At 40.8% G+C, this 24,771-nt stretch overlaps 1 protein-coding gene across 3 annotated transcripts in view; it reads left to right on the top strand.

Annotated features, from left to right (window-relative positions):
- Nucleotides 1–9,828: 9,828 nt before the first annotated feature.
- The window catches only part of RNASEH2B (ribonuclease H2 subunit B), a 43,920-nt gene continuing 28,977 nt past the window's right edge, over nucleotides 9,829–24,771 (top strand). For all 3 annotated transcript variants that reach the window (XM_050333439.1, XM_050333437.1, XM_050333438.1), the window contains exons 1-2: nucleotides 9,829–9,922; nucleotides 22,476–22,547. In XM_050333439.1, coding sequence (XP_050189396.1) covers nucleotides 9,877–9,922; nucleotides 22,476–22,547 — 118 coding nt within the window. In that variant the 5' untranslated portion in view covers nucleotides 9,829–9,876. The remainder of the gene's footprint in view (nucleotides 9,923–22,475; nucleotides 22,548–24,771) is intronic.

Here is a 24,771-nt window from a genome sequence, read left to right on the forward strand (position 1 = left end):
TACTACAGAGGCACTACCACTGTCACTGCTGGGATGGGTCTTGGCCAGCAGCAGGCCTGTCCTGCAGCCATCTGGCATTGTCTCTGGCTGATATGGGGGAAGCTTCTGGCAGCTTCTTTCTCATAGAAGCTGTCCCTGTAGCCCCCTGTTACCAAAAGCTTGGCCTGCAAACCCAAAACACACTGTTTAGACTACTTATTGGGCATAGTCTTGCTGTCCCTGGCATTGTGCTGGGGCAGTGTCTGGGAGTTTATTAGTTGGCACAGGACTATGCCTGGAATTGCTACCAGTTAGACAATACAGATGATTTCTGGACAGTGTTTGGGGGCATGCTCTAATTCTGTTTATTTTACTCCTTCTGATGTCCCTCACAGTTACAGTAAAGGTGTCACAACCAGAAATTATGGAAGAGGCAGGTCTGTGTCCTGGGGAACTTGGCCACTCTAACAGCAGAAATAACAAATCCTGGCCTCAGACTTGCATGGAAGTAAATGAAGAACCAATACCTTGTCTTAAATACGTTTCTTCATTTCTGAGGGCACTGTTTGTATTGTGCTTTAAATGAGGCTCCTTGCATATAAAACTCAGGAGTCTCAAATTGCTACAGACCTGCTTGTCCTCTCTAAACCCACTCATTCATGTGCCTTCTGCTTACAGCTCACCCTGCTTCCACCTGTAAGCAATGTTTGGTTCTCACACAGCCTCTACACAGCCCACATTTCTGACCCTGTGGAGGTATTTCTATGCATAACCACAGATGGGCGTAGGCAGATAATCCCTTCTAATATATTTGGGTTTTAGAATACCAGCAACATAACAGTACTTCCAAATTCACCAGCGAAGCTTGGTTTATAATGAATTTGAGTTCTGTAGGTGATTGAACCTTCCTTTGGATCGTAACATAAGCTCAGGTTCTTGTTAGACATCAGATAACCCATGCAGGTGGTAGCCGTTTTACAAATGCTATCACTCAAAGCTGGGAAGCCTTCAGGAATATTCATACCTACACATATCATGGTTAAACTCCAGCTGGCAGCTAAGCATCATGCAGCCGCCAACTCACTCCCACCTGCCTTGGTGGTGAGAAGAATCAGAAAAATTTCAACCTCATGGGCTGAGGTAAGAACAGTTTAGTAATTGAAACAAAATAAAATATATTAATGATGATAATAACAATGTTTGTAATGAAAAAAGGAGAGAGAGAGAGAAATAAAGCCCAAGGCAAATGAGCAATGCTCAATACAATTGCTAACCACACAATGATTGATGCCCAGATGGTCCCCATGCAGCGGTCAGCCCCTCCTGGCTAACTCCACTGAGTTTATACACTGAGCATGATGTTCTGTGGTACGGAATATCCTTTTGGCCAGTTTGGGTCAGCTGTCCTGACCATGTTTCCTCCTGGCTTCTTGTGCACCTGCTGGCTAGCAGAGCACGGGAAACCGAAAAGTCCTTGATTCAGAGTAAGCACTTCTTAGTAACAACTAGAACATAAGTGTGTTATGAATATTATTCTCATACCAACTTCAAAACTTTACCAGCTACTAAGAAGAAAATGAAGTCTATCCCATATGAAAGCAACATGAAAGAATAATTAAAAGCGAGGAATCTTAGCAATGATGTTAATACCCCACTGTCTTGTGGAACCTGAACATCAAAATACTCATGGATAAGGCATTTAGAATTTATGTTTCTTTATCTCCCCTATAAAGGTTATTGATGTCATCTAACATACCTCAAGGTGTCTTCTACATGCATATGGAGCCAGAGGATATGGCAAAAGACCTGCGGAAGACCACTGCCTCACTGGACCAAAAGTAGGTGGCCAGGTGTTCCCACTCTGCAACCAAATTGAGCCTGCAGTCAATAAATGCCATGGATTTTAGAGAGCTAATGGGCTGTCCAGAGATGGGAGAGCTGAATGTCACCTTTAGGGTGTTTCTTTCCTCAGCCCAGGTGCATGTTCTCATAAAATATGAACCTCTACCAAACGTGTCTGAAGTCAGTGACCACTTACCAAGGGAGGACTGAGACATGCATACATATGCACAATATGCTCACCTGAGCCCTACTTTCTTAGGGGACTGGGCTACAAACACCACTCAGTGTTTCCATAATTGTTCTTCTGTTACTGTTGGTTCCCAATCCCATTCTATCAATGGTAGAGGACAGAGATCTTCTATCTGATCTAGAGGACTGTTATGCCAGCCCCAGTGACAGAAATTCAGTGAGTCTGCTGGAAGACTAAAGCTGGATTTGAAGCACACAAATGACCATCTTTGGTGACAATGGCCTTCAGCAGATTGGTACACAGTATTTGCTAGAAAAGAAACCGAGTCTGCATGGAATGATCTCTGAAGACAGCACTATAAACAGTTTTGTTCTTTGAGATCCCACCTAGAGGGTTTTCTGAAAGAGGATAAGTCTGTTGGTTTAGATGTCTGAAAGCCGAAGTTAACTATTAAAGTTTCCTAATCAACTATAAGAGACGACTGTGATGCTTTCTGAGCGTGGAATGTTGTCTTAGTATTGCTGGATAATAGAATTATGAATGTGTTGTATTAGTAACAGAACTGCTAATAGCAAAAAACGGAGGAAAAAAATGGCAAAAATAAAACCGTTAAATACAGTGGTTGTTCAGAGATAACTCCTCAAGAGTTATGGGAGAAATGGGAACAGAAAATCAAAGGGAATTACAGCTGTTTAAAGATGTTTGAGGAGAAGAATAAGTGGCATTTCTGAACAATGTGGATAGTATTCTAGGATAAATAGTACTTGAGGATACTCTAGGATAAATAGTACTCACACAAATATCTGAGACATCTGTTCCTCAATATCAAAGGAATGAAGCTTCAGTAGAACAATACACAGATAGACGTGCATATACATATTTTATGTGGAAGATATATATATATTTTAAATGGTTGTGTCAGTGTATACAGGTATATGTACAGTATATGTATCCATGTGTACAAACTGTGATAGAAAGATATTGTTGACCATTTTTTACCTTACAGATATTACACTTCTAACCATTGATACTCTGGAAGGAAAAGTACAGCATCAAGACTGTCAAAGTACTTTTGGTTGATAATAATAATAACAACAACAATAATATCAGCAAAAATAACAACAATAATAACAATAATAATAATACCATCACACGACACTTATAAGGTCACTGTAACATTCAGTCTCAAATGTTGCCTTCTTTCTTACCAACCTGGACAGTTTGTTTGATAGCTTTTTTCCATATTCTGCTTTTCAAATGGGCATTTGTTTTTCTGAGAGTATACCGATGGGCCTGAGAAATTTGTTGAAATATGAGGTAAAGGAAGGCAGAGTTAATATGGCTACTATAACACTTCTGATGCATCAACTTTAATCTGAAAATGTCAGAAAAGTCTCCATATGTTTGGTGGGTTTTAATTTTTTTTTTTTTTTTGCCAGTGGCTGAGTCATAATTGGAGTATATTTTGCAGTAACTTACTGCAGTGGATGAATGTATCATGCACATTAAAAAAGTGTCGCTACTGTTCATTTCAAGCCAGCTCACAATCTGTATACTCATTCAACTTTTTTCTTCAAACAGTATGCATCATTCCAAGCAGTTTCTGTAAACAGATGAAGGTCTGCTTGCTATAGCAACACTCCTCCAATAAGTGATTTTCTGGTTGACTAACCAAGAAAAGTAACATTTCTTAGATCCAGCATACTTGGGTCAATAAATATCTGCTAGTGCTAACTCCACAATAAGATCCTCATCCATTCTTAGGATGTGATGGATACACAAAAAACAGGGGGGAAAGAGGTAATGATTACAATTGTATGTAAGCTGGGGCCTTTCTCAGTACAGAAAAAAACCCCAAACATAATGGAGAAAGGTTCTTACCTTTCATCTGAGACATCTGCAATTCAGACATCTACCTCCAGATAGATGGGATAATTCTGAGATAAACTTACAAAGTAGGCCAGATGATCCTATTCTGTTTCTGTCCATTAACTATAAAAAGATACTACATAATCAGATTTAAATTAGATATTTACAGTATAAAATTAGGCAATATGAGTCCGATGATTTCTGTAGGGTGTGCCTATATTTCCCCATCTAATTCTGCTTTCTCTACTTTTCTCTCTCTTACTGCTATTAGACCTGACATACCAGCAAACTTTGGAACTCAGTAGGTTATTTCTATTAAAGCAGAACATTATAATTTTTACCTATAGGTGTACAAGATGACACAACCTTGTTTAGTGTAAAGGACAAAGTGATTTTCACTCAGAGTTGGTTAGAATCTTTTCCACCATTGCTTGACCACTTTTAAATAAATACTGTTATTTTCCTTAAAATGGATTATTTTCAATAAGATGAGTTCTAGCTTAGATGAATACTGTCATGAAGGACTATTTAAAATAATTATTTTTCAGCTTGACAGATTGACTTGAAATTTCAGTTAGAAATTTAAATGTTGTTTTATAGGCTTGTAATTAATACCTTTGTGTGTTTTTTTCTGGTCAAGGACATCTCTGTGTTAGGCCTCCATATGGTCTTATGAGTCACAGGAGTACCTTCTAAGGTCACTAGAATTAAAATACAGGGGTTAACCAGCTCTCTAGAGTTTTTCAATTAAAAAAAAAAAAAAAAAAAAAGATTGGGAAAGTGCTTTGTGAGCAAGTAAACCTATTCGGGAGGACAAGACAACTGGACATGTTCCCTCCTTATGTGTCAGCATATGTGTGTTTTATGTGACCAAACTGAAAATTTTTCCTGCCACAGAATGAGACTGTGCCCAGGCATGTGTGATGAGATGATCCCATGATTTGAATTGAAGGACATGGATCTAACATTTTAGTCAAATCAGGGAGGATTTTTGTTCACACAGTGAGGAAGAACTATGATTTGCTTGGGTAGAAACTTAAGAAACTTCATCACTGGTTTATGTTCTGTTAAAGTTATGCTAAGAATATACCATTTGTCATTTAAATGAGCTTATTTTAATGTATAATAAAGCATGATTCATGTTCTTTATACAGTTTTATTAGGCTTTTCAGTTTTCATATTTATCTGTTGTTTTACTCTTTGATATGTTTCCACGATTAGTCTTGAGGATAAAGAGGTGTGGTTCTTGTCTATTATGAAGAAAAATAAGGGAAAAAAGGACTGAATGAAATATTTTCAATTTGTTTCAATGTCACACCTACTTTGTTTTGAATAAAACCAAACAATAATTTGACCAGTGATGAACTGAGAACAGGGTTTCAAACGAGCTAATTTAAAATTAATCATAATTATCCTGGTACATCAGCTAAAGTTACAAATATCAATAGGCCTTTTACTGGAATGAAATTAAACCCTCATATATATATATATATATATATGACCCTCAAATGTGTAGATCAATGAATTTAAAGTTATGTATGTAAATGCTTGAACCACTGAAGCATAAAATAGATAAACTTGGCCCATATTTGTTGAAACAATGTAAAATGAAACATAATCATGTGGAAACATTTTTGTCTTTTAAATGACAACCTTGACTTAACAATGAATAACACTTCTTTCTAAACATTGTTTTGTTTCTTGCTCTGAGCAAAATTTGAAAGTTGCTTCACTTAACACTAGTGTAAGGGAGGAGGAAGGGGTAAATTCCATAGCTGAAGATGGACAAAGGTAGCATTTCTTTGGCAGAGAAGTAAGTAATTTTTGTTTGGCAAAAAGAGATGCTTACATTTGCACAGACATTTGGATTATAAGAAGCAGCCCTAGCAGAAATGAATGAACGGACAACATGCAGGTGAAGTCTGAATGCACATCAAATGGCTCTGAAATGTGGAAAATGACTGCCCTCAGATTGGATGCAGCCCCATATCGGATGCATTTATCTTTCCAGACTTAATGAGTCATATGGACCCCAATGAGATACCCATGTGTGTAAAATTAAGATTTGAGTATTTAAAATGACATCACCACAGCAGTTCAGATCAGTCTAGTGTTTTAAACTTCATCATTTTCTTTCTGGGTAACATCACTAAGGTTTAAAAGTGTTGGCAAGCCTGGAGGTAAAGTAGTTCTTAAGGAAATAAGACTCTAGTATCATCAACTCCTGACAGAAATCCCTAATTAGTTTATCTTTAGCTTATAATGATATAGTATATCCTCTGTTTATAAAGGTGAATAGTATATTTCAGGTGTGCATGAGTAACAACAGAAAGTTTTAAATACTTATTATGTATAAATTAATGTATTATTTTTATTCCAAAACTCATGTCATTCTAGTGCCTTCTCCAGGCCTATTTGAGATTTTCCATTTGGGGCATTTCAAAGCATCTAAGAAAAACATTTCTATCTGAAAGTTCATGGAAAAGGACATTATAGATCCCAGGGCCAATATACATGTAGAGATTGTGGGAGATCATAAATCAAAATAAACTAACAGCTGGAATGTTCATTCAGCTCAACTGATATTAGGAGTACTCAGCTCCTCTGAAAATTGGCTTGCTTACTAGCTGCCTAAACAAGGATGGATTGGTGTTTTGAAAAACGTGAACTTTGTAAGTCAGTTTTGTAAATGTACAGCAGTGTTTAGTATACTATTCCATCACACACTACAGTAAGGGAGGAAACAGGATGTCTGGAACAACTGCAGTTTATGCCTCTAGACTTGACCCGGATACACACTGCATCTGAAGGCTTGCAGGGTCGGATTCCTGGCTTTTCCAGAGCTTTGTTAAGCTCTGCGGTGAACAGCCGAGCCTAAGACTTGCTGTCATTTTCAGGACTAGAAGCCAAATTACGGAGAAACCTTGCTCAATATGAAAGACTTTCCTTCTAGGAAGGCTTCAAACACAGCAAACAGCTCTGTTCTGCTCTTCCAGTGGTCTTGCACAGACTACAGCGGAACAGTCATGACCTTCTATCTCTCTTTGCTAACACAAGTACTGAGGGGAGTTTTACAAGGCCCATCAGTGAATGTTGCAATCCAGGCACATGCCACAGCAAATTGCAATCACTCTGAGAACAAGTGATTCCACTGGGAACTTCTTCAAAACACATGGTGCAGCGTGGTCTTTGGCACTTAAATCTTGCCTTACTTCAAGCAGGAGAAAAAAGTCAGAAGATTTAAAATAAAACAAATTTAGATTAATGTAATCTCAGTTATGAATGGATATGCTCAAACTTCAGGAAATTACTTTTCTCAGCCTTACATCAACTCAGCTGTTTTGCATATGCGGGCATTGGTTAGTTCTGCTCTGTTTTGGGGTGTAGATGTTAGTATGTTTTTAATATTTTGTTTCATAACTTTGAGATTTGCAATTGATATGCATACTTTAATACTTCTGATAACAAAATTTTTGCCTCCTAAATCTCTGGGAAGGTGGCCATCAACCCGGTCTTGTCTTAGTAAAGCCAAGTTTATGTACATATATGTGCACGTATATGAAAATAAGCATTTTATGTTGTGACTATGGTGCGATCTGGAGGTACAGAACCTATTTAACAGGATCATATTATATACTGCATAGGATGACTGTTATGAGAGGACTCTGGCTCTGTTCATGTCCAGCCTTGTAGGACTGAAGTTCTGCAGAATAAGAAAGGCTGGCAGGCAGGCACCTCTGGAGAGGGTCCAGTCCAGCCGTCTGCTCAGGGCTGGGACAGCTACAGCAAGTGCTCAGGTCGGGTTTTTAATGCCTCCTACCGATGGAGATGCTGTGGTTGTTCAGGACAACCCACTCCAGTGTTCGACCACTTGCACACTAAAGGCATATTTTCTTATGATTAAATGGAGTTTCTTGCATTTCAGTTTGTGCCCTATAAGTCAATCCCTGTCAGTTGGTATTGCTGAAAAGAGCCTGGCTCCACCCTCTTCACTCCACTCATGAGGTATTTAGGTATAGGGATTAAGACCCTCCCTCCCCCCCACCAAAGCTTTCTCTTCTCCAGGCTGAACAACTCCAGCTTTCGGCCCTTGCTCATCTCAGATGTTCAAATCTGTTCATCATTCCTGTGGTTCTGCACTTCAGAATCACAGAATCACACAATGGGTCAGGTTGGAAGGGACCACAGTGGGTCATCTGGTCCAACCTCCCTGCTTGAGCAGGGTCATCCTAGAACACATTGCACAGGATTGCATCCAGGCAGTTCTTGAATATCCCATTAAGGGAGACTCCACAACCTCTCTGGGAAGTCTGCTCCAGTGCATGTTGACATATACAGTAAAACTCTTCCTCATGTTCTGATGTAACTTCCTGTGCACGAGTTTCTGCCCTTTGCCTCATGTCCTAGTAGTTGGCACCGCTGAGAAGAGGCTGGCTTCATCTTCTTGACATCCTCCCTTCAGACACTTGTAGACATCGATGAGATCCCCTCTCAGTCATCTCTACTTGAGGCCAAACAGGCCCAGCTCCCTCAGCCTTCCCTCATAAGAGATGCTTCAGTCCCTTAATCATCTTTGTTGCCCTCCACTGGACCTCTTCCAGGAGATCCATGTCTCTTGTACTGAAAGAAATTTCTGCCTTTAGGTCCAGACTCATCACACCACATAAAAGCTGGGGACCCCCATCAAGACAAAGCTTTAGGTAGAGCGGTTGGCAGTGACAGGGAGGTGGCAGCCACCACTCAGTGATGGTTGCCCAAATGTCTAACAAGGACCACTGCAACACAGCCACCTCCCACCCACCGTGTGAAATGACAGGCCTGCAAGGAAGTCCTTCCTGCCAGCCCCCAGGGTGTGAGGGTAAAGATCTGTACGAGAAAGCAGCCCTGCTGCCTGATCATTCCTGGGCTAAGAGCACAGAGGTGGGGACGAGGGACTGAGCCAGGTTTCATGGCACTGCCTTCCTGCTCTCGAATCCCAAGAGATAAGAGGCTAATGTGTATGTCTCAAACACCAAGAGCTGGATAGCTGTGCAGACAACAGGGGATTGTTGGTACTAACACGCTGTGAGAAAACCAAGATGTGGCTGGAGAAGGGGGCCATGTGGAGGTAGGGCACCGCTTTTCTGGGACAAACACCCTTGTTCTAGTTCCTAGAGAAAAGCATAACACAGTATGTGCAAGTTCAGGAATGAGGCCAAGAAGTGGGCATGGACTGTAGGTGAGGATCAAGACCACCCAAGACCTCTGAAGCCCTCTAAACCCTTTCCAGAACAGAAAGAAGAGTGCACATGATAACTAATTTACATAGAAAGCAAGAAACCTATCTTCAGGGCAGGGAAACCTATTCATAAGAAGGTATCTCCCCCCTGAAGCCCAGGCGGCAGTCCCCAGGATCCCGGACATCCCATCAGCACTAGAATCAGGGCTGACATCTCATCAGGTGGATCGACGCTGGAAAAAGGACTGGTGATCTCTTTTTCCCTTTCTTTCTCTCTCCCCCTCTTCAATTAATCTCTTCCTTTCTCTCATCCCTTTCATCCTACCCCTTAATCCAAACCCCCCTGCCATGCGCTTATATACCAGGTCAGCGACTAACACACCAATTTCCATGCCAAGTGTGTAATTTACTAATAAAACTTTCTGACTGATTGCGGACTCTCCGACCTCGCCCACTCCTTTCGACCACAGCCATTTACAGAATCCCGGCTCCTCCCTTGCCCTTCAGGGTGGGACGTCACACCCGCCCGTCTCCCTCTCCCTCCCCCGCCCGTCAGCCCCACTGGCGGGGCGGGGCACAGAACCGGCTTTACGGCCCGTGGTCCCGCCCGCAGTGGCTCGTACCAATTCCCTGCGTGTGCCGGGGGAAGGGGAAGCGGCGAAGCGGCAGCGCAGCCCCGGCCATCCCAGTGCGGTGCTGCCGCCCGCCCCGCCCCAGCCCGCCCCTCCTCTCCCGCCATGTTCCGGCGGGAGCGGCGGGAGCGCGGGGCGCACGGAGCATGCAGGGCGCGGAGCACCCCGGGCAGTGGGTGCTCATTGCACCAGGTAACCCAGCGGCTTCGCTCCGAGGTGGGGCAGGCTCTGCCGCAGCGCCAGCCTCTCGACCGCCGCCCGGGCGGTGCCGTCGCTCGGGCAGGAGGCGGGTGCCCTCGGCCGAGGGCTGCGGCAGGTCTGCGGGCTGCTGCGGGCGGCCAGCCCCGGCCCGGGTGTGGCTTCACACGGCTTTGACACCGGGCCCGGCAGAGCACCCGCCCTCTCCTCCCCGGGGACCTTGTTTAATTTGCGTGTGCCATTAGGTTTTTCCGAAGGCCCGGTCGCTCCTGCATTCCAAACGGCGTTGTGTGTGAGCCCTGGGAACAGAGTTTGAGGAGGGAGCTCTTAGGTCCCTGGTGGGGGCCTCGCTGTCCCCTCCCTGGAGCTGCCGGCCCACCTTACCTCCATCCCCTTAGTACATTCCTCCATCTTTTGAAGGAGATGGTTTAGTGCCCTAAGCCACAGCTGTAAAAGAAACTTACATGCTAAGCTAGAGTGAGATCTCAGCTCTTGCTCTCTAGGCTGAAGAAACAGAGCTCCACGGGGCAGCTCCACAGGTGTAATACACGCAAGGCCTTAAACACTAGGTTTTGTCTCTCCCACGCAGCGCTGAATAAATGGGAGGATGCCTTTGCTCCTTTACATGTATTTCTGCCTAATATCGGGTTTTAAACTCACAGATGAGAAAAGTGTTTTGCTATTAAAGAAGATGAGTGAAACAGGATATGCTCAAACTCCAAGACACTAGGAGGAAGGAGATAATAATTACCTTTCTTCGTTTGGTTTTCTGAGGAAATGCAACTTCCACAATTATTTGTGGCCCAGCTTTGTACTGTGGCTATTTCTTAGGCCACCCAAAACTGACAAGTGTCAATAACCAAACATGATAAAAAGGAGGAGCTCTTTGGAGTAATTTTACAAGCTTTTCCTGTGATCGTGTGAGAAATGCTATCAATGGCACCACTGAAGGAAGTGTTTAGCAAAAGCTTAGTTCAGCAAAGGCTGAAAATAAGGCAGGAGCTCAAGTCTTGAGACATGCATCCATACGAAACCAGTCTTCTCTTGTTAAATGAGAAACAGAACCAATTGCCATGATTTTACTGATTCCTTTCTTCCTCTGGTTTTAGCTTTTCAGCTCCACCCTTTGGTATCTGACATGCTTGATGCCTAAGAAAGGGATTTATAAAGTGAGGAATTCCTTTTTTTAATATTGACTCTATGCAGACTAGGGTTTAAAGCTGAATCTTGTATCAGATGACTGGCTATGCCAACAGATGTCCGTACTGTGCAAATATTTACAAATATGCTTAGCTTATGCATGAGTAGTCAGTTCTGTGCAGTGAGTTAAATTCTTCAGTAAGTGTTTGCAGGATTGGAGCCAGAGCTTGTAACTTTCATGAAACCAGACAGTTTGTATTACTAATTATGCCAGCACAGCTCTGACAAAATTTATATAGTACTCCAGACCTGTAAGAAAGTTTATTAAGCCTTAGTTGAACCTCAAAGCACATAGTGATTTTTAAAAAAGTCTGTGGCTGATAAATTCAGAACTCCACAGTTGATGAGAGTTGCCAGTCATATGGATAGGACTGCTGAAACCAAATATTTGATGATTTTATTTTGGTTTTAACATTTTCAGAAAAGAGGTTTTTAAAGTTAATGTATCACTTTTCAAAGTTTTGCATGTCTTAACTGCTTTGTTGAGTGTATCTCAGAAATTTTTCATTTGGTCATTTAGCAGAATATGTAGTAGGAGGACCTGATTACTTTTAGGAAAGAAGATGGATGCAGTTGGATTTATAATGAAAATGCCTTTTCTTTGATTGTAAAATTCAATTTGTATGACAATCTTCATAATACCTACATGGCTTTATGCTACATAACATATATAATAAAACCTGGTTTAAATAAGTCCAGGATCTGTTTCTGGATGTGAGCTTAATGCAGTTTGTTACTAAGTCCACTAGTACCTTCTGCTTGTAAATAGCCTGTTCTTGTATCTGCAGCCATTATCCTATGCAGAGTGGAAGGAAGGAACAAGGTGTGATTTCATTCTGTGTAAGAAGCTCCAAAACTTTTCTTGAAATAAAGATACTTTCTAAGATCCAGATTTCAAGTGCTTAAGTTAGTTTGCGTTAGTCACCTGTGTAGTCTGTCTCCTAGAGCAGTGTGTCAGGTTGATAATGAATACCACCCTACACAACCTAATAACATCTCTGCTCGGATATATGCCGTTCATCCTGCTTTCATTGTGACATCTTAAAGGTTCCTGTATGGTTGAACATGGTGACTAGTTCTACAAAGAGACTAGATACCATAGTCTAAAAAAGGTTGAGATCTGTAAGAAGTATGGAAGTGAAACAACCGGAACTGAAACTTGCTTTCTTAAGTATCAGTATTTGTCAATCATTCAGACTTTTAGAGGTTCAACAACAGCTTCCTATAACAAGGCAAAGATATAGCTGGAGTTCTGAATGACAGTGCATTTGTTGCTCTGATTTCTTAGTTATTGTGTTGTTCTGAGAATCCATCTGACCGTGGTTTTAATGTTTGTGTGACATGTAGAAACATTTAGCTGTGAAAAGCACATGTAAGACAAGGAAAGACTTTCTTATTTAGACTTCAGCAACTGACAGCGTAGGATTGGTATCTGGAACACGGCAGCTAAAAAACAGGAAGATTTAATTTCCTAATTGCCATAGAAAGTGAGCAGACTATGCTTTTCTGCTTTAGATTGAAAGTTATAAAACTATTACTAATTTCCTTGTTTCAATACACATCTGCACACATATTGCATAGACAGTAAATTGCTGCTGTGCTGTTCAGAGCATATATGATGACTGAGGAGATAAATTTCAGTTTTGCTTCTGATTTTGTAATTTTTATATTGAACTTTGGTATTCTGGAAACAGAAGCAAGGAATCTCCTCTGTCAGGTAGAAACTGCCCATATTCTTTGTTAGTCATGATTCTGGCTAGAGGAATAAATGCAGTCAGAGTGGTTGTTTTACCTTCAAATCTTCGTTCGCGAAGCCTAGCCATGGATGGTTGTTTTACCATTGATGTGTGTTATGTCAGCCCTCTTGAACTGTTCTAGAGAGTCAGACTGTCACTTTCTATAGCAGGTGATTAACTGTCGTATTTCCAGTACTGTAAAACTTTGATCATTAGTGTCCATCTCATGCCTGCACATGGTAGGACAGAGCTACAAAACCACGTGGTCAACAGTTGCTTTGCATGGATTGTAGGGGTGGGTGAAGGTGGGGAGGGGAAGCAGAGCTGACTGAGCTAAAAGACAGAGCTGATGTTCCATCAGCAGGCCAGTCTCCCTGTGCTCCATTTCAATCAGTCTTTGCCTAACTTCATTCTTTCCTTGTTCACTGTTCTTATCAGCAGGCTAATAATGACAAGTCTTTGCCCTCACCAACTCTTTGCCACACCAAGACACTCAGGCTGTTTGGTATGAGAGGATCACACAAGAGAAGTAGGAAGTGAAAAGGAGAGCCTCAGATCATATCTGGGCTGACTGGCAAGCAACTTCTAGGTGAGATAGCAAATTTTACCTTTAGAAGTAGAAGCCAGCCCTTGGCCTGGTGAGACCTCTTGTGGTGGTGTTTCTGCTGATACTTTTTTTTCCATAGAGACAGGACAATTTGATATGCCAATACGATCATATTTTTCTTTTGCTTTTATAAGCATAAAAGTTGCTTTGCTAGGGATTGAACCACGAAAGGCAGGACAAAGAAGGAAGCCAGAAGTCAGGGGAGACGTGTTAGTAAATATTGGTCTGGTTGAGAAGGTAGGATGAGAAGAAGGTGGTAACCATGTTAATCACTCCAGAAAGGCTGGAAGCCACTGATATACATTGTGCATCCTTATCATGGACATTTAAAGGAAGGTTGAGAAACGGATGAGAATAATCAAGACAGTAAATGATGAACAAACAGGAAGAGGATAGATACGGGGATTGGTTATATGGAGGGAGGTGATGAGGACAGAAACTTGGGCATGTTGGTAGGGGTAGAGCTGTGCATGTTAGGCTTGAAATAGAGTAAACTCTTTGGCCAGTTTCTCCAGTTGCAGATTAACTACGGAGTGGATTTACAGGCACCAGATTTAGCCTGGGGCAGACTCAGCTCAGAACTAACAGTTTATTAGTTCAAGTGCTGTGCCATGTTAACACATCTCTGCTATTTCCAGAATCAGCTTTTCAGTGCAGCTGCTTTCAGGCAGTGTCTGAACTAATAAGTCCTGGTAGACCAAGCTGGCTCTGTGTAGACCCGCTTGGGTGTTTCTGTGCTCCACATTCCAGGAGATTTTATTAGCTTGGCTGGAAATCCAGATCTGAACTTGCTTTGTGCGGAGTAGTTGATGTCAATGGTTAAGAAGACCTCCTGCATCTGGAGTTCTGGAGGAATCATGGTACAGAGACACCAAAGTGCTAACAAGTCCTGAAGGGCTCACATGGACTTCTTTGCTGGATGGCCGAGTTTTCAGACTGTGCTTTTCTGGATATCTAGTGGTGGTTGGATGATCAGGGCTATTATATTACCCATGTATCCAAACCCACCTATACCCTTGGGAATGTAAAAATTCCTGTACAGGCTTTCTGTTGTTGGTCTAGCTACTGAACAGGTACGAGGGAAGAGAAATAGCTCTTGGGGATTAAAACCTGGCCATCTCACATATAGAAAGTTGCTCAGATGTGCTTTAGTAGAGCAGATTCTGTCTGTATTTACTGAGTATCCATCTACTTTTTTAAAAAGATCCTACTGCCAGAATCAATGAGGGTTGTGGGGTTCGATTCCCGGTCAGGGCCACTCCCCGGGCCAGATGGAGCTCATTAACCCTTAAAAAGGCAATCCATCTACGTCCTAAGGACCTCACTGCCACCGTCCAAGCTCGCTTGGCCCTGGCAGATGAACCTTAGGATTAAAGGGTGGGCTCAGTTCCGCGCACACTGTGTCTCACCTAAAAAATCCAATGCGCAGGCTGGAAGGTGTAGAGACCTTCCCCGGATCTTCGCTCGCGAAGACTGGCCATTATAGAGGAAATTTCTACTTGCCTTTTGAGGTGAGTCCATGGAACTACCATTTTTAATGTTTTCTCTGAAAATCATAAAAACTAGAAATTATTTTCTAGACTGAGAAATAATGCTGAGACCCCATCTGATTGTAGGGCAGTCTAAATCTAAGGGTAGGGCTTTGGAAAACCCTCAAATACTGTAGTAAAGTCACCGTGTGCGACATCTGACCTGCTTAACAGATTGGTGTGAAGGACAGTCTCTTTTTCAGTACGCTTCCTCATGGATAGATGTTATGTCAGAACTGCTACTATTTATATCCTTCACTGGTTTTAGCAAATAGGTCAGGAATTGAAGGGAGTGTTCTAAGTCTGGTGTTCCACTCTGCACCTAAAGTTAAGACTGCCTTATTTATTTTGTTCTGTGTTTGTATTAGGAAAATAAGTAGGGTTAGCTGCATGCTGAAAATTATTTTCAGCTTTTAGCATTCTGAACTAGACAGGTTTAGCTGACCACATTTTTTCAGTCTGCTGTGTTCTTAAAGAGTAAATTGATTAGCTTTTTTATTGTTTTATGGGAACTACCATATGAATAGAACTGGAAGGGTTGCAAGGGAGGAGGGAAATTTAACAGTCCTATTATTTTTAGGAATTACTTATTCAAAAATAAAAGGAGCAGTTTCACATTAGACTTGGCAAATTTTTTGAACAAATCTCATATATGCCAAAAGTCAAATGGAGGCAGAAATAAACGGGACTGTGATGCCAAACCATAGGGCATCAGCACACATTAAATTAATCCTCCGTCCTTTCAGTTGAGACTAAGGAACTTTTGTCTCCGTGCAATAACAGAGGAAGAATTTGACTTGAAAATTTTGGGTCATAGTGAGAGAAGATGTCATAGCAAAAGAAGCTGTGGAATACTTAATGTGTGAAAGTAGTTTGCTTTAAAAGCAGAAGTGGACAGGTTTCGCATTAACTTTCTTTCCATTCTTGCACCTTACACTTTGATACATGCTTTTATTTAGTGTTTAAAAAACAATTCAATATATCTGTAACAAAATAAATCACTCTGTGGGGCTTTTAGGTAGTTGAACATTAATACTTTCAGAATAATTTAGGTAATGAACTCGGAAATAATGATTACAAAATGTGAATATGTACCATTTTTTAAACAGCTGAGTAAAAACATCAGAAAAATTATATGAAATATGCACACATGTTTATATACCTTTCTCATAAAGTGAATGTGGGTATGCTTATTTTAGAAGTTAGCACTCTGCGGGCATATTTTACTTAACCTCCCCCTAAATTGGCATTTGCATCTCCCGAACAAAGCCTTTGCCTGCAGGTAATTTGCACTGTTTCTTACATGTCATCTCCTAAAAGGCCTACTGAGCTCAGCTGTGAATAAAGCAGATATAACTGGCAAGCTAGGGAGCCAGAAGGAAGCACAGCAAATAAAATAACTGAAAAGAGATGTTTTAATGTGTAACACCATCTCCTACTTCTGCTTTCTTCCATCTGGCTTGGAAGAGACCATCTTATGCCAACTTAGGCCTCTCTGCACATGAGAATAGGGCTGATTCAGCCAGTCATACAGCTGCACCAGTGTTGACCCTATAAATACAGAGAAGGGAAGTCTGTAGTTTTTATCCTTTCAAGTGATAACCAGTTTTTGAACTTCTCAAGATTGACCTCTACTTTATTCAGCTGAAAATCTGCATGCTCTGCCAAGCATCTAAACTTCAGTAATGGATGAATTAATACTGTCCATTGCTGTCAGTGAGTCCATGAAAATCTTTTTTTTTGGCCTATGAAGTGAACTGTGCCAGCATAAGGGGAAGCCAAAAGATGCTCTCAGGCATAAGTCTTAAAGTTTAATTGTATTGCATGGCTATGTCCTGGAGCAAAAGATATTCAGACTGTCTAGTAGCATTTCTGAGTGAAGTTGTGCTCAAGATAGAAAGCAGTGCCATTTTTAGATATCATTGTGTTTTACTGTAGAATTTTCAAGTAAAGTGAGAGCCAGAAGGACTTCAAGGGGTGCAAATTAGGTCACATTAAACATTATTTCCTTAGGGCACCTAGTAATAAATTACCTAGCTGATAACCATTCTATCTTTTACAATAAGCATGGCAAAAGTCCCCTTACTGAAGCTACTACTATGTATGGTCAGGAAAGGAGTAAGGTGGTGAGATAACATCAAGTTTACATAACTGAGTAACAACTAAGAAGATATTTTCAAAAATCATTTGTGTTCAAGTGCAAAGCCATGCCCACTGTGTAAGCACCTGCAAAATAGGCTGTTTGGAGAGGTGGAACAGAGGTGAACTCCGAGCTGTGTGCTGTTAAGTAGTCCCTTGGTAGTATTGTGAGCCGAGGAAGCAACAATGTAGTCTTTGAGGCTCATCTGCTTTCTCACCTCTGTCACATACAGTCTCGTTTTCTAATTAGCAGACACTGGCGAAACACACCAAGTGTCGTAAATGAAGTAGGTTATGTTCTGTGCCATCTGCTCTCGCCATGGGTTCTGTCCCTTTTTCCGGTGATCATGTATGGTGAATGAGAATAGCTAACTGATCTGGCTAAAAATTATTACTTCCTCACTGTGACTGGTTACTTCAAAGCTGGATCAGTGAATCGAGCTGACTTGCTGTGGGGCCACAATATTACCAGTTTTGGTGGAAAGAAGCAGCAGAGAAAGAAGCAGCAGAGGTGCACAAGAAGGGAGCAGAGTTGGGGACCTCAGGAGTGTACTTTCCAATGATCTGTGATCTTTGGTCATTTGAAGCCCTTTGTGCAACTGTATCCTCAATCTGTGCATACCTGAATTCATTTATTATGCCTGTAGTTATCTACCTTGTAACTTGCAAAAATTGTAAAAAACTTGAGTGATACAAAATACTGGACTTATTAATTAATTTTCACCAGGTTTTTTTCAGAGCATGCTGCATGACAAAGCACATGGGCACTGAATTAAAGCCACTTACTTCAGGGTTGAGATTCTGAAAAGAGCACAAATAAAATGTTTATTAGCTCTAACCTATCTGTACCCTTAGGCTACATAGTTTAAAGTCTTCCATAAAATGTCCGTTTAATGGGCTCCATCATAACGTCTCCATCTGACACACCTTTCATGCATAGTTAGAAGTTAAGAAGGGAATGGAAAAGACTTGTGTAGGTGACGTATGGTTTAATATCTGTTTTTAAATGAAATCTTAACTTTATATTTCCAGACTTAAATAATCCTGGTTTTTTGCAGGGTGGTGGTGGTTGGGAAACTTGTGCTCTCAGAGGGTTTTTTCCTCTTACGCAATTGACAGATATTTACAGCCTTTTTGCTTGCTTGGCTGGCAGCTTTTTGCATGGGAATTCCAAATAACTTGATATTAGTTTGTTATATATAGTATTCTTCTATTTTTTTTTTAAGGCTGAATAGACTTTGCATCGTCTGTAGCAGTTTCATAGCCATTAGTGGGAGGTTTATGTTGTTTTTCAATTTAGTCATGTTGCTGTACCAGCTAACAATTTTTTTGTTTTAATGGCCAGATTCATTAGTGCCTCATATCTCTTCATTGTGGAAGAAATTATTGCCAGAAATCCTTTGACAGCTGGTTCATTTTCACTTTGTTCTGTTTATATATTTTATAGAATTTGCTTGGTTGTATGTCTGACCTCCATGAAATACAATAGGCTTTTCTCCTTTTCTCTAATGGAAAGCTTTGTTTAAGCTTCTGCAGTCTCTTTAGCTCAGCTTCAGGACTCTGATGATCTATCTGTAGACTCCAAACTGATAGGTACATCACATTTTTAGATGGGCTTCGTATGATCTGGTTCATTGTGAGTGAACAGTAGACTGTAACTTGAGCAAAGTAGACATACTTACTGGCCCAGTGTTGGAATTTATTGTCCTGCACTGTGCTTACCTCAGAACTCCCTCCTCTGGTATAGCTGTAGTGGAACTGGATTCATGCTGCATTGCTGGAGGGGCCTATAAGATCCACGGATACAGAGGCATCAGAGGCATACACTTGCAGGGGATTGTATAGGTAGCATTAGGCTTTAGGTGGGTTCAGCTGCCTCCTGGAAGTGTCTGTCATGTGTCTTCACAGGCAATTTAAAGAGTGGTTTGCTGATTGAGATGCCTCATTGAGACAGGATTAATGGAACCCCTCCTTATCAGTGCTTTATATCCTTGTACTGTATGTTGTCCTAGAAGAAAAGTGTGCTGTACTGGCACATATTACTAAACTGACCTGTACTGACTGTGTGTCACTTGCAGCTCTAAGTGGCAGGACTGTTGGTAAAGAGTTTACTCTTCAGTTGGAAAGGTCTTACCTTTCTCCCTGGTTATTCTTGGAGATGAACATGTTTCTCAGGGCTGAGCTATGGGAACTGTTGTCATAAGCATAGTGGCAATTACCTAATGTTTTCCTTTAGGATTTAGCAAAAAACTCTTCCTGTAATGTCCCTTTTGTCTGCTTATTTTCTGTAAGATTATTTCTTGTCTGGACATGAGCCTTAAAACCGAAAAAAAAAAAAAAATCTAGTTTAACTCTTAGTTTTGCTAGAAAATGGCTACAGTACTCCTTTTTAAGAAGTCTATATTTATTAGATATAAGAGATTCTTGCTGAAATACAAGGACTGATAAATATAATGGCATTAAAGAAGTCCAGTTACCTTTCCGGGCTAAAGGCCAGAACACACACAAGTTAGGTTTAGACACCTAATGTCAAGAATAGTTTGCTCAGCATTTTCCTAGTCATGAAGTGTTTAAATTCAGATAAATAGGGCCTTCTTTGCCCTTAAGGCCATGTTAATATTGCATCCAGTTTCCCAAGCAGGCATTCTCCTAGTTGCCTCTTTTTTTAGTCTGCCAACTTGACATATGGTAAAGCCAATCTAGAAGAAAAATATACTTCAGATGCCCCTGGAAATGGAGTGGTATATTGGCTACATTTTGAGGAAACTGAAGGTTACAGAAACTCACAGAAACCCCTTTTGCCTTTGACTAGTCCTTCCCTTCTTCCTATGTGCATGTCCCTTCAGGTATACCATGTTCTGTGGCAGCTGTGTGGAGAATGTGACATATACTCTGATCCCATCAGCATGAGATACTGGGACTGAAGCCTGAAACTCGGACTGTTCATTAGGGTTTGTTCCCTGCTGTCCTCTGGGCAGTGGTAAACCTCTTGGAGCTTGGGGAGGACCAAAGAACCAAATGGCAGAGCTGTGCTGCTCTTCACGTGGTGAAGAGCTTCTGATTGAGTCCAGGCAGCTGCAGGGCCAGGCCATGTATCCAAGGGGGCAGAGCAGAGGGTGCTGAGCCTGGGATAGCATGGGGCAGGCCTGGATGATGAGGGGCTATCTGGATTGCAAAGGCAGAGGATTGATGAGGAAGAGAAGGGACAGTGTATCCCTTGGGTTTGTTACACTAAGTGATCCATACCTACAGGTGTCTCCCAGGCTTAGCAGAGATAGATAAATTCAGTGTGGTACTAGAAGGTTAGGAAGAGAACATCTCAACATAATAAAGATGTGAGCTTCATAAAAAACAGCAAATGAGGAAGGATTGTCGACTTAATTGTTCACATTATACAAGATGCAGCTTAGGGCTCAGCTGGACTCATTCCCAGTGTTCATAAATCTGCATGAAGAAAGCAGAGCAAGTGAGCGCTAAAAGTTCCTTTGGGGGTTTTTTGTTTTGCTTTTTGTTTTAAATTTTGAAACTCACATTTAGTGTGTATATTTTAACATGTTCATGTGAAACACATCAAAGTAAACACATGCAGTGTGTTTCTTTCACTATCATTAATCACTTCAGTGTTTTAAAAAGTAACAAGAAATACACTAATGTTAAACTGTGGTCAAGAATTGAAATATACACAGCTCTAGAAGTTTGAAGTTCGCCTTTGCCAGGGCAAATGTAGCTTGACAACCGTGTGTTTATGTATCAGCATATGAAGCAAGTCTGGTTAGCAAATACGGACTTTTTCCATTAAAATCCCTCAACTTATATTGAAACTTTTTGAAGCACTTTTTCAAGCCACATGAAGACATAGTTAAAAATTTAGGTGAAGAAAATGACTATAAATTCTCTGAACCATTCTGAGAACTATTATCCTCCAACACTTTATCACTAAATGCAGTTACTTTTTGTGTCCTGCTTATGCCTTTATCTGGGCAACTTCTGAATAACTGACACAACTGAATAACCAGGAGTGGGTGTGAAGGATGAGAGTTATTTGGGGCTTTTTTTGCCACTGAGGCACCAGTGAACAGCCTGTGAGAAGTGCACTTGCCCTTTTCAGGTGTGTTGGGGCTTTCAGCCAGAGCGGAGGATAGCTACTTTTGGTTGTACTGTTCCTACTTCTCTGTTTGCCATAGAACATAACTATACTAGCTCCGTCTCCACGAAGCTGCTGGATGTTACTGAAAGGGGAAGGACAGTGTGGCACTTCTCTTCCTTTGAACAGCCATTCAGCCTGCCTCTACTGCTCCTCTCCACTTTCCCCAGCAGCACCGTAACGCAAACCTCAGTCTGATCCCTGTCAGTCCATTCTCTGGGGTCTGGATACTGATTACATATGTAAAATGTTTTAGTAATTTTCCGTGCTCTGATGAATGCTTGTATGAAAGAAATTGAGACAGAACTGGCAGTGTTCAAGCTAAGAAAGATGGTGCTGTCATGGTGCTCTTCATGAGATGTGGGAAGTTGCTTTCATAAATATAAGTTAGCATTTCCATACAAAGAGAACTTGGATAGAATATAATTAACTGGAGATCCTTATAGATGTTTTTTCGTACTTGAATCAACATCCTTGTGGTAGCCGTTTCCTTTTTTTTCAGTTTCACAGAGAAATTATACTTTCAGGGTTCTGCTTTGTGTCTTCTTTTTGCTCAGACACCGAAAAGGGAACAACTGTCAGAAGCTTAAGCCAGAGGTGTTACATTGTCTCAGCTTTTTGCCCATGCAGGGAATTAAATGCGCTCTTTATTTTTCAAGTTTATACGTAACAGGTAAACAAGTGTGCCTATTTTTTGCAGAAGTATCAACTGGTCAGACAATTCCTGCATAATCAGACTTCCTGAAAGCTTTAAAGCATCACTGTTTCTTCCTATAAGTATTTTACCTTTTGCACTTTTTTAATGTCCACACTGTGCTTGGCCTAACTTACCAAAGCATTCTCTTTGTCTTTGTGACTAATCAGGGCAGCATATCAGTTCATCTCACTTAACTGGGATGTCAGACTTAGGAGCTCTCTTGCCTGAAGGCTCTCTTGGGGGAAGTGGTTTTCAAAATCTAAATCATCCCCAGGTGCATATCTTTCCTGTGACAGATAGAGAGTGCCAGGAAGTCTGGAATCATAATTTAGGTGCCTTGATCAGGTAGGATGAGTTTGGGCTGAGGCATGTAACTTTTAGGCAGATGTGAGTTTCCAACAACTGTCAGTCCCATTAATTCTGAATGTCTTGGAGAAGCAGATGTGAAATACTTCACAATTTACAAGTTCACAACTTTTTTCTCTCCCCCCACAGAGGCTGCTATTGACCCCCCTAAGACACCTGACAGTGAACCCGTGTTTACAAAACTGCGCAATCCAAGCACAGGCAAGTTCTGGAATTGTGACATGAGCCAGTTAATATTCTGGTTGATTTGCTCTACCACCGAAAGATTCATATTTTGCAAAGCTGAAATAATGATGATCGTACAAGTCTTGTGTGCCAAAGATACTGCTGGTGATGCCAGATAGTTAATGCTGTGCAAACATTTAGGATTTCTTATAATTTTAATTGGTTGAACTGTTTATTCACCAGGAATATTGGCAGCACAAAAAAGATGTGTATTTTAAGTTCTATTTTTAAGTGCATTAGTTTGGGGGAGTTTACAGTGTTGGGTGTTGAGTCTGGGCACTTTTTTTAATCCCAATTTAGGCTTGATAGCATTCATCTTATGCTGTAAAATAAATAGAGTTAGAAGAAGTGATTCAGTTATACTTACCAAGCTTTCTGAGTCTGTTTGTTTTTAAACCTAATTTTCTTTTCCTGGTCCACGTCATGGTGTCTCTTTTCTCCTTAATCAAGGATGAGGCACTTTGAATTCAAAATACATTGGATAGACCAGCACATGCAGGTGATACAGTGACACCACCACCCTACAGTTACTTTGTTCTGGTCAGATTGTTCTTTTTGTCAAGGATTTTTTATTATTATGTGAGTAATTAATATTTGGAGTTTGAGGTACTGCAACAGAAACTTACAGTAAACCTTTGTTAGGGTTAACGTGTTTTGTTTGAAAAATATGTTTCATGCTGGGTTTTTATCTTTGCTTAAGCTCATTTGTTTTCTGTAGATTTAATTTTTTTTTTTTAATTCAGTGCTTGTATTAGTATGTATTTACATGCATATAGATGTGTAACTAAAGTCTTCAGATACATTTTAATGTCACAATGTAGTAACTAGTTCTTGAAAGAGGAAAATAATTGAAAATAATAATACAGAACATGAAGTCACTTACTCATCATGTTACTTGTTTTTCAGTTGCTCAGATTTACAGTGGGAATATAAAGCCACATTTATTTTCCACGTGTGTTATTATTTTCTGCTGTATCATATTGGCTTTATAGTTTGTTAATGTTTTTAAAAGTGTAGATGTTAATTTGTTTTCCTCTGTGTATGAAGAGATCTGTTTACGTTGTAGAATCAGAGATCTTGGAAGAGTTTTCTGGGGAAAACCTAAAGTGCAATGATTGCCTGGGTGTGTTCCTTTAGAATTCACAGGGGTTTATTTATAGACCTGCATAAACTTTCAGTTACGTAGCCTGTTATAAATACAGGATCTGAAAATGGAAGGACTGAGAACATAATATTAATGTATTTTCCTTATGTTTGGGTCTAACAGATGAATTGTTGATGCCAGATATTGTATAAATATGCACTGAAAGACTCAGCACACTATAGAATTCATGCTAACTGCTTTATTAAATAAAAGTATGCTTGGTCCTATATATAGGCAGGTAAAAAAGACAAAATTTCTATCCCTTTCAAAGACTATAAACTGTGATTCAGGCTACATTTCAGCGCTGGTGAAGTTGCGAGCAAAGCTGCCTGGGTTTTCTCTCCATCGCATAGAGTTCTTGTCTAACAATACTGCTGGGAATGTGTGGTGACTATCCTTTTAACATAAAGACATAAATTAAGGAGCTGCAGTTAGGCAATAAGAAGGGTTCCTTTCCCAAGATTGTATAGTTCACCACTAGGTTTGGCTAGCATGCTCACTGGAAGGAGTCTTAAGTTGTTCAGTCAGCACTTCTGTGAGTAGTTTGATGTCTGATGTTGATTAAACTGTGGTGTAGACCCTTGTTGAGGGTGCACATGGTGATGACTGAAACCTCTTCTCCCCCTTATATCTACTCTTTGCTCCTCTCCTACCCTCCACAGAAGAAAAATTATCGGAGAACTGAAATTACATCCTTAAGTGAGGTTAAACATTTGGTCAGCCTTTTGGATAAAGGGGGGAAAAATGCATTATAAGTAATTTTTGGGAAGTGATGTGTTTGCCCATCTTAGCTGACCTTCCTCTGCACCTGGGGATGTCTGCAGTGCTGATGTCAGCTTAGAGGGCTTACACTGAGACTTTTCTCAGACAGCCCATAATGTGCAAGTCAGTGCAGCTTTGCAGGACAGCCGTGTTGCAGTTGCTTTTGTTTCTTGAAGATGGATTGATAAAGAAGACAGGACCAGTCCAGCCAATGGACTCACTGACCACGTTTCCGTGGCCCACATTTCAGTTCTGGCAATTTCCCATTTTAGATAAGGAAAATACCAATCCTTT

This window comes from Myiozetetes cayanensis, unplaced genomic scaffold (genome assembly GCF_022539395.1).
Source record: "Myiozetetes cayanensis isolate MyiCay16 unplaced genomic scaffold, myiCay2020 scf5-8, whole genome shotgun sequence".
Classification (NCBI taxonomy): Eukaryota; Metazoa; Chordata; class Aves; order Passeriformes; family Tyrannidae; genus Myiozetetes; species Myiozetetes cayanensis.